Below are 9,134 nucleotides of genomic sequence, written 5' to 3' on the forward strand. Positions count from 1 at the left end.
TTCCCAGCTGGTGCAGGTCTACAATTTTGTTTCTGGTGTCCTTTGACAGCTCTTTGGTCTTGGCCATAGTGGAGTTTGGAGTGTGACTGTTTGAGGTTGTGGACAGGTGTATTTTATACTGATAACAAGTTCAAACAGGTGCCATTAATACAGGTATCGAGTGGAGGACAGAGGAGCCTCTTAAAGAAGAAGTTACAGGTCTGTGAGAGCCAGAAATCTTGCTTGGTTGTAGGTGACCAAATACTTATTTTCCACCATCATTTGCAAATAAATTCATTAAAAAAACCTACAATGTGATTTTCTGGATTTTTTTTCTCATTTTGTCTGTCATAGTTGAAGTGTGCCTATGATGAAAATTACAGGCCTCTCTCATCTTTTTAAGTGGGAGAACTTGCACAATTGGTGGCTGACTAAATACTTATTTGCCCCACTGTACTTCAACAAAGTACGGTGTAAAGGGTCTGAATACTTACATAAATATGATAGTTATTCTTTTTTTTAAATCAATTTGCACACAAAGCAAACATTTTTGAACAGGGCTGTAAACGTAACAAAATGCTGAAAAAGTCAAGGGGTCTGAATATTTTCAGAATGCAATGTACATATATACAGGTTGGAGCAGGGGGCTGTTAGATACATACAAGTTGGAGCAGGGGGCTGTTAGATACATAGAGGTTAAAGCAGGGGGCTGTTAGATACATAGAGGTTGGAGCAGGGGGCTATTAGATACATACAGGTTGGCGCAGGGGGCTGTTAGATACATACAAGTTGGAGCAGGGGGCTGTTAGATACATAGAGGTTGGAGCAGGGGGCTATTAGATACATACAGGTTGGAGCAGGGGGCTATTAGATACATACAGGTTGGAGCAGGGGGCTGTTAGATACATACAAGTTGGAGCAGGGGGCTGTTAGATACATAGAGGTTGGAGCAGGGGGCTGTAAGATACATACAAGTTGGAGTAGGGGGCTGTTAGATACATACAAGTTGGAGTAGGGGGCTGTTAGATAGGGTGTTAGATACATGCAGGTTGGAGCAGGGGGCTATTAGATACATACAGGTTGGAGCAGGAGGCTGCTAGATACATAGAGGTTGGAGCAGGGGCTGTTAGATACATAGAGGTTGGAGCAGGGGGCTGTTAGATACATAGAGGTTGGAGCAGGTTAAGTGCCTTGGCTCAGTGTGTACATAGTTTTAATGCATTTAGGTAGTCGACCACGGAGTTTGTGTGCGCTCTCATGTGAGTCTCATTAGAGTGGTGGTGGGATACAGACATAATAAGCAGCGTGATGGCTGACACTGGGGCTAACCTCTGTCTCTCTACTGCACACACACACCAGCTGAAATGGTCCTGAGTATTATCACACACTAAACAAAAACATCAAACAAGCAACCATGTTCAGAGCTGATGACTGAGAATCTCCTCATGTGCTGGCTGTCAGATAAAGCCTAGAGTGGTGCTGTAAACCCAGGCTTCTCAAAGTGGGGAGGTACTGCAGGGGGTCCGTGCCCAGATATCAAAACAATATATAAAAACATCTGACTGCAGGAAAAGCCACTTTGGCAGCTGACTGCGTCAACATGAGATTCGGACATGAAAACCACTAGGCAATCTGAGGTTTGTAATAAATGGTCTGCATGCATTTGGCAGTGAACTCCCATCAGGACACAGCCTGCGGATCAATTCAGGCATGCTGCACCGGTCTATTGTTTTATGCTGTAGTGCTGCACTGTGTCTTTCTAGAGGCATAGCTGTCAATCATCACTCACCCTCAAACATTATGCTGCTAAAAACATAATGAGGAACCTTGTAATGCAAGGTAGACTACAGAATACCATGGCAAACATTGGTATGGTCTTTCTGCATAGTCTTGTACAGATGGCCCACACAAGCAAAAATGTCCTGCAAGTAGCAGTCGGACAGGAAGAGGTTTTGCAATGCAATGTTTCATCTCAAATTGTACACCACTGCTTGACAGAAATAAACCTGACCACTTGGGTACAACTCATCATTATGACCCAGTATGGGTGAGAAAGGCAGATATGAATGAACATACATTTTCAGACACTGAGTTCTCTAATGTTAGTACTTACATAAACTCCCCAGAGAACTCAATCAGTGACAGTAGCCTGGGCTCCTTCTGACCGGACAGCCTTACCTCCTGTCCTCTTACAGTTTGAGCATCACTATTAAGGAACCAGCAGCAATGATGAGAGGGCAGGGACACACACTAGGGCAGGCTAGAACTTGAAGATGAAACTACAAATAGGCCGAGTGACCAGAATATTGGCTATGATTTGGTCAACAAATATTTAACCACACTAGCTATTCCAGACTGTTGTCTATTCAAGGTTGTTGTGAAATACTTCAAATGGAGCTATATGTTAATAACAATGGAAGACGTGTATAAGGCTTATGTGGTATTATTGAGAGAAACAATGTTAAGCTAGTTAGTACAGTTGCACAACCTACAAACAGTAAGTCATCATGACCACATACTGTATGGACCAAGTAACTGGTTATTTGGTTACATTGTTTTGGAAACTGAAGCAAAAAGCAAGAGTTTTTAGGCTGTTGAGATTCCAAGACATGCACAGCTGGACAGAGCCATAGAGATCCTATTTAATTCTATTTTGTATTATAATTCTATGGACAGAATATTCCTAGCTAGCTAACTAGGCTTACTGGGTTAACAAATCAAACTTCATGGATGCAAATGCAGAGAACAAGGACTGTAAGAGTCTAATCCGTGGTAAAAATATATAAAATAAAATAATTTAAAAAGCTGAAATGTAATAAAATAATATATATCTAAAAGAACTGAATGACTAAAAGACTAAGAGCACCCTGTGGAAAAACAAAGATAAAAAGGTGTTAAAGATCTCTTTAAAAAATGCCCACAGTTTCACAGTTTAAAAACTCAGGTTCTCTGGCAGGCTGTTCCAGGGGCTGAGGGCATAGTAACTAAAGTCTGCCTCTTGGTCCAAGGTTTTGGGATAGTTAAAAGGCTAGTGCCAGAGGAACTGTGGGACCTACTGGGTACATTCTGCAAGTCTGTCATGTATTGGGGTGCACAATCGTGAAGTGATTTAAAGACTAATAAAAGAATATTGTCTAAATAAATTCTAAAACTTTCAAAATCTATTCTAAAACACACAGAAAACAAACACAGAGAATTAAAAACCGGTGTGCTCTCCGTATGGTCTTGGTCAGTTGACCAAAGGCTTTCTTGGGTAGTATTAAATCAACCCTGCTAGTAAAACATGGATCATTATTTCAGTGTCAGACTGAGAAAAACACTAATCAGCTGAAATATTCAGAGTAAACACAACAAAATGTTTGACCTGCAAGACAATATTATTAAAAATATAAAATGCAACCAAACCTAAACAGTTAATTTAGCTGGATAACTTAGCGACCTAAAAACCTATAGCTATGTTAGCATGCTAACAGCTACCTAGTTTTAAAAAAGCAAAACAAAAGAAATGGCAGACTTTCATAAGGATATTGCCAAGCACTGCTCGTCACTCCCGAAGCCCGAGGAGGAATCCATTCTCACCAATATATATTTAGCTACGGGTGGTAACTAATGGTATATACACGGACCGTCCAGACGTTTACCCAAGGAAAGTTCCAGGTGACAGCTGTCTACCGGGACGTTTAACCGGCGGGGGAGTGCTAGGGCCTAGGCTAGTAGTAGTCATGCTATGTTGATATTGCTGTCATGAGAAAATGTTAGTCTGCTCCTGGAAGTTTGTTTTCAGACGCAACTCACGTTCGCAGTCACACAAAATATGCGTGGTAGTTAACCAACGTTAGCTGTGTTTATCAAAATGCCGGTAGCATAGCTAGCTTTTATAATAATGTAATTAGATCGCTAGTAAATCCTCCATGTGGCACCTTGTCTTCAATGCCGTCTTCCCTCCTCTTCAATGTCACAGCTTCCAGATGCCAGGCTGGACAGCTAGCCATCCAGCTGTTACGAAAACCCCGGACTTGCGAGGTGTGGTTACTGCCAGTGTCAGATTTCGCTAATGAGAACATCTATGCTGCGCATCATTTGCGCATATATATTAAAAGAGAATGACCGTCATAATATGGGAAGGGAAAAAAATATTCATTCCCATACACAGGCTACATCAGAACAGTCTGGACGTATATTATCAGAATCATAAGGCCTGCTCCAGCATCAAAGTGTGTTAGCCCAAAGGCCGGCAGATGGAGATATTGATTGAGTCTTTTCCATCATACCGTCCAACGCATTGTATGCAGCCGGCAATACAATCATATCCCCGTGGACCGGTTTGTACCTAAAACATTCTCCATGCAGGCTGCAAATGCATCGATTTCTTCCTTAACTAGATTTAATGGCAAGAAGGGGGGAAATATTATTTATGAAACACCATTTTCCACAACTAAATGTTGCATATTGCATCCAGGTGGTGGAAAATTGAGTTTCATGAAGAAAGTGTTCATATTTTCAGACATTAAATCTAGTTAAGGAGGAAATCGACGCGTTTACAGCCTGCATCGAGAATGTTTTAGGTTGAACCGGTCCACGGGGATACGAGTGTTTGCCGGCTGCATTCAATGCATTTGGACGGTAAAATGAAAGCATGAATACCAGCTCAACATAGCCATCTGCCGGCCTTTGGGCTATATGTGTGGGTATGATGAAAGGTATAGAATACAATTGGTTGCAAATTGATCATACCTTAAGTTAAAGGAATGAGTCCATAAAAACCCCTTTAGCTCCTATTCACTTTATTAGGCTAATACAGTACCTAAGTAGGGACTACGTTTACAAAGCTCTCTGATCCGTTTATGAAAATGATAATCTCTTACCTGGACTAACATGATCAATAATGTGTTTGAGACACAGTTGAACCTATGCGGCAGGAATCCTAGCGGTTAGAGTGTTGGGCCAGTTTTCAAAAGGTTGCCAATTTGAATCCCAGAACGGACAAGGTGAAAAAATCTGATGTGCTCTTGAGCAAGGCACTGAATGATAATGGCTGACCGTGATCCCATTATCCAAGGGTGTTACAGGGGGAGTTGGGATATGCAAAAAAAACACATTTCCAATTGTGAAATAGGACAAATATAAGCACCCACCAAATTATTATTATATGCTTGATGGACAGTTTAGTGTAGGCTACATTAAGATCAAATCAAATGTATTTATAAAGCCCAGTTGTCACAAAGTGGTTATACAGAATCCCATCCTAAAACCCCAAACAACAAGCAATGCAGAAGCACAGTGACTAGGAAAAACTCCCTAGAAAGGCAGGAACCTAGGAAGAAACTTAGAGCGGAACCAGGCTCTGATGGGTGGCCAGTCCTCTTCTGGCTGTGCCGGTGGAGATAGTACATGGCCATGACCAGCAGGGTCATTTAGAGGTCAAGACAGCAGGCGTGGTAGAGGGAGAGAGAGTCCTCTTTACAGTTGAAGTCATTTAATAGTACAAAATCAAACAAACATTTGATTTGACTCAGTGCAACTGAAATTGATCTGTAATTTCCCAAAACTTCAAAGCAATAAGTTGAAAGACCTCACCAACTAAAACCATGATGTCATGTTATTGTGTGTATTGTTCACTCAAGTCATCTCAATATAAAGAGGTTAGGTCACCACATCATATACTACCAGAGTTGGGTAGGTTACTTCTGAACGTTATCTGTTACAGTTACTACTTACCTATCAAAATTGTATTCAATAGCGTAACTTTTGGATTCCACAAATTCAGTAATGTAATGTGATTACTTTCAGTTACTTTTGAATTACTTTCCCCTTCAGAAGCGTTAGAAGAAGACAAAAAGGATCCAACAACAAACTTCAACTTGCTCCTTTTTTCCATGCTGAATTGAATGTCATTGAGAAAACAGAAAGGTTTCATAATGAAAAAATAAATATCGGAAAAATCCTTTCTGAATTTAAAAGTAATCCAAGAAGTAATCATCGTTGGACTAGTAAACGGAAGTTTGCAAGTTCAAATCCCCGAGCTGACAAGGTACAAATCTGTCGTTCTGCCCCTGAACAGGCAGTTAACCCACTGTTCCTAGGCTGTCATTGAAAATAAGAATTTGTTCTTAACTGACTTGCCTAGTAAAATAAAGGTCAAATTAAAAAATGTAATCTAGTTTTTCAAAAGTATCTGTAATCTGATTACAATATTGTCACTGGTAATGTAACTGATTAATTTTTTGTAAACAGATTATATGTAACATTTACATGTAATCAGTTACTCCCCAACCCTGTATACTACGTATATTAAGGAAAGGTGGATCACATGAAATAACAAGAAAATAATTGGTACTAAATGTTCATTTTCAGTCCATGATTAATGTGTTGTTGCTGTCTATTCCCACCAGCTTCCCCGTGGATTCTCAGGTATTGCAGGCCTTTTAGAATATAATACCATACAATAAATCCCTGTAGATATTCAGACACTGCAGGCCTTGATCCCCCAGCTCTGTCAAGTCCTTGACGTCCCTCACCACGGTGGAGCGCAGGCCGAACAGACAGAGCAGGAAGACTAGACCGGGGCAGATCCCTAAGACAAAGTAGAGGACTACTCTCTCTGGAAGACCTGTGGATGGAGGGATGATACACTAGTCTTGGGTGAAACTAGCATGACATTGTTTAATGAGGAATAAATAGAAGAACTAGCATGATATTGTTCAATGAGGAATAAATAGAAGAACTATCATGATATTGTTCAATGAGGAATAAATAGAAGAACTATCATATTGTTCAATGAGGAATAAATAAAATAACTAGCATGACATTGTTCAATGAGGAATAAATAGAAGAACTAGCATAATATTATTCAATGAGGAATAAATAGAAGAACTATCATGATACTGTTCAATGAGGAATAAATAGAAGAACTATCATGATATTGTTCAATGAGGAATAAATAGAAGAACTATCATGATATTGTTCAATGAGGAATAAATAGAAGAACTATCATGATATTGTTCAATCAGGAATAGATAGAAAAACTAGGAGGATATTGTTCAATGAGAAATAGATAGAAGTAACATGATATTATTCAATGAGGAATAAATGGAAGAACTAGCAGGATATTGTTCAATGCGGAATACATAGAAGACAAAGCCTATGTTGACAGCTATACAATCAAGAGAGTTACATTTGGTTGGCCTGGTCCCAGATCTGTTTATGCTGTCTTTCCATCTCCTACAGCTATACAGCACAAACAGATCTGGGACCAGGCTAACGATTGGTGCCTGCTGATCATTAAAGTAAAACAAGGCATACTATATACAGTACAAAAAGCCCTGCGTATGAGAAACCAGCCTACATGCACACAGCAAACAATAGACATACCCAGTAAAGATTTCAAGAGAGTTGGTATGAAACACGTTTTGAGACCTGATGATGCTGGGGCCGGTGTACCAGTAACAAAACACTGATACACTGATAGACAAGGACAGTCACACACATTTAAAATACAATTATATACAAACAATACAACTAAAATAATACAAATACAATAAAAAATAATGAGTGTGTGTGTGTGTGTTAAAGTGTGTGTGTTAGTGTGTCTGTGTGTGTTTGTGTCTTAAAGTGTTTGTGTTTTAAAGTGTGTCTGTGTATGTGTTTGTGTGTTAAAGTGTGTGTGTTAAAGTGTGTCTGTGTGTCCCCTCACAGTCCCCGCTGTTCCATGATATGTTGTTGAATCTTTTTTTTAAAGATAATTTTGCTGTTTGCTTGAGTAATTGGAGATGGAAGGGAGTGATGGCAACACGTCACTCAGGGCAGGTGGGCTGAGCCCCACCTGTTTTTTGGGGGGTAGTTGCTGGTTTTGCATGTTATTTTGGCATTAATATGTGTCAGATATCAGTATCAACAAACAATGTAAAAAGTAAATAAATAGCCTCTTATCCGCTAGTTGTCCCCTTATGCCATAGTTTGTACATCTCAATTGTCAGTAAAAACCACATTTGTTTAAGCAAGTCACCATTTCAGCTGTGTTTTTTAAGGCAGTAAATGAGGCTGAATGAACTGTTTCGCTGCCAGACAAGGCTCCGCTGATAGCCAGGTGTATTTGATTATGCAGACAATCTGGAATTTTCATTACAGTAATACTTCTCATAAAAACTAGGAGATGCTATTCATCTCTGGTCAACCCTCAACCCAGAAAGACTGGCATGCATGCTGTTGATGTTAGTTCTGTATGTGCAATTAAGGGAAAGGCGTGCTGCTCCGTTTTGAGCGAACTGCAGCTTTGCAGGCATATTACCAGACAGTAATCAAGATGGAATGATACCAGAGACTGAACATCTAGATCTTTGTGTTACACAGATCATCTTTTTGTAACAGCCATACCCCTCCCCATCTTCACAACTTGGTCAATATGACTTGACCATGATAATTGACCATCTAGTGTTGCACCTAGGAATTTAGCTTCCTCAGCTTCCTCAACGGTCACACCCTTTATATGCAACATTATCAATAACATCAAAGGCTGCCCTGAAATATAACAATACAGCTCCAACTATCCTCTTATAATCTATATCTTTTAACCAATCATCAGTCATCTGAGTCAGTGCAGTACAAGTTGAGGGCCTTTCTCTATATGCATGCTGAAAGTCAGTAGTTAACTTGTTCTCTGAAAAATAGCATTGTATTTGGTCAAACACAATTCCCACCATCAGTTTACTAAGAGCATGCAGCAAACTGATTGAGCGGCTGTTAGAGCCAGCAAAGGGTGCTTTACAGTTTCACAATTAACACACGTTTGCTGAAACTACATCTCAGGTACTCAAAACAGTTAGCCAATTTCTCCAAACCCCACAGACATCTTGCAAAATGAAACACAGCAATCAAAATAATCTACTCCCTGCTCAAAATAAAAACATACATCAAATGAATCTAACTTTGTGAAAATGAAGATCACACTAATGGGACATTCAAAACACTACTATCAGAACCTATTTCAGTGTAAAGACTATGATTTTGTTGTACTGTATTTGTTTGTGTGTACTCAAACTAGAACGTAACACAATTGCAAAAATGTACGTTTTATATTTCAACATTTATCAATACATGTCAAACAGCTTACTGTATGCACACATACAGTAAAAAAGCAAACATACAGCAAATATATT

At 39.6% G+C, this 9,134-nt stretch overlaps 1 protein-coding gene across 3 annotated transcripts in view; it reads right to left on the bottom strand.

Annotated features, from left to right (window-relative positions):
• LOC115125060 (inositol polyphosphate 5-phosphatase OCRL-like) overlaps positions 1 to 3,536 on the bottom strand; it is a 28,833-nt gene extending 25,297 nt beyond the window's left edge. Inside the window, exon 1 of one of the 3 annotated variants that reach the window (XM_065019799.1) lies at positions 2,093 to 3,533. In XM_065019799.1, the coding sequence (XP_064875871.1) occupies positions 2,093 to 2,094 (2 nt within the window). In that variant the 5' untranslated portion in view covers positions 2,095 to 3,533. Of the gene's footprint in view, positions 1 to 2,092 lie in introns of all 3 variants that reach the window. The other 2 variants (XM_029654558.2, XM_065019802.1) reach the window with 2 other exon arrangements.
• Between the last annotated feature and the right edge of the window lie 5,598 nt (positions 3,537 to 9,134).

This window comes from Oncorhynchus nerka, linkage group LG6, assembly GCF_034236695.1.
Source record: "Oncorhynchus nerka isolate Pitt River linkage group LG6, Oner_Uvic_2.0, whole genome shotgun sequence".
Taxonomy (NCBI): domain Eukaryota; kingdom Metazoa; phylum Chordata; class Actinopteri; order Salmoniformes; family Salmonidae; genus Oncorhynchus; species Oncorhynchus nerka.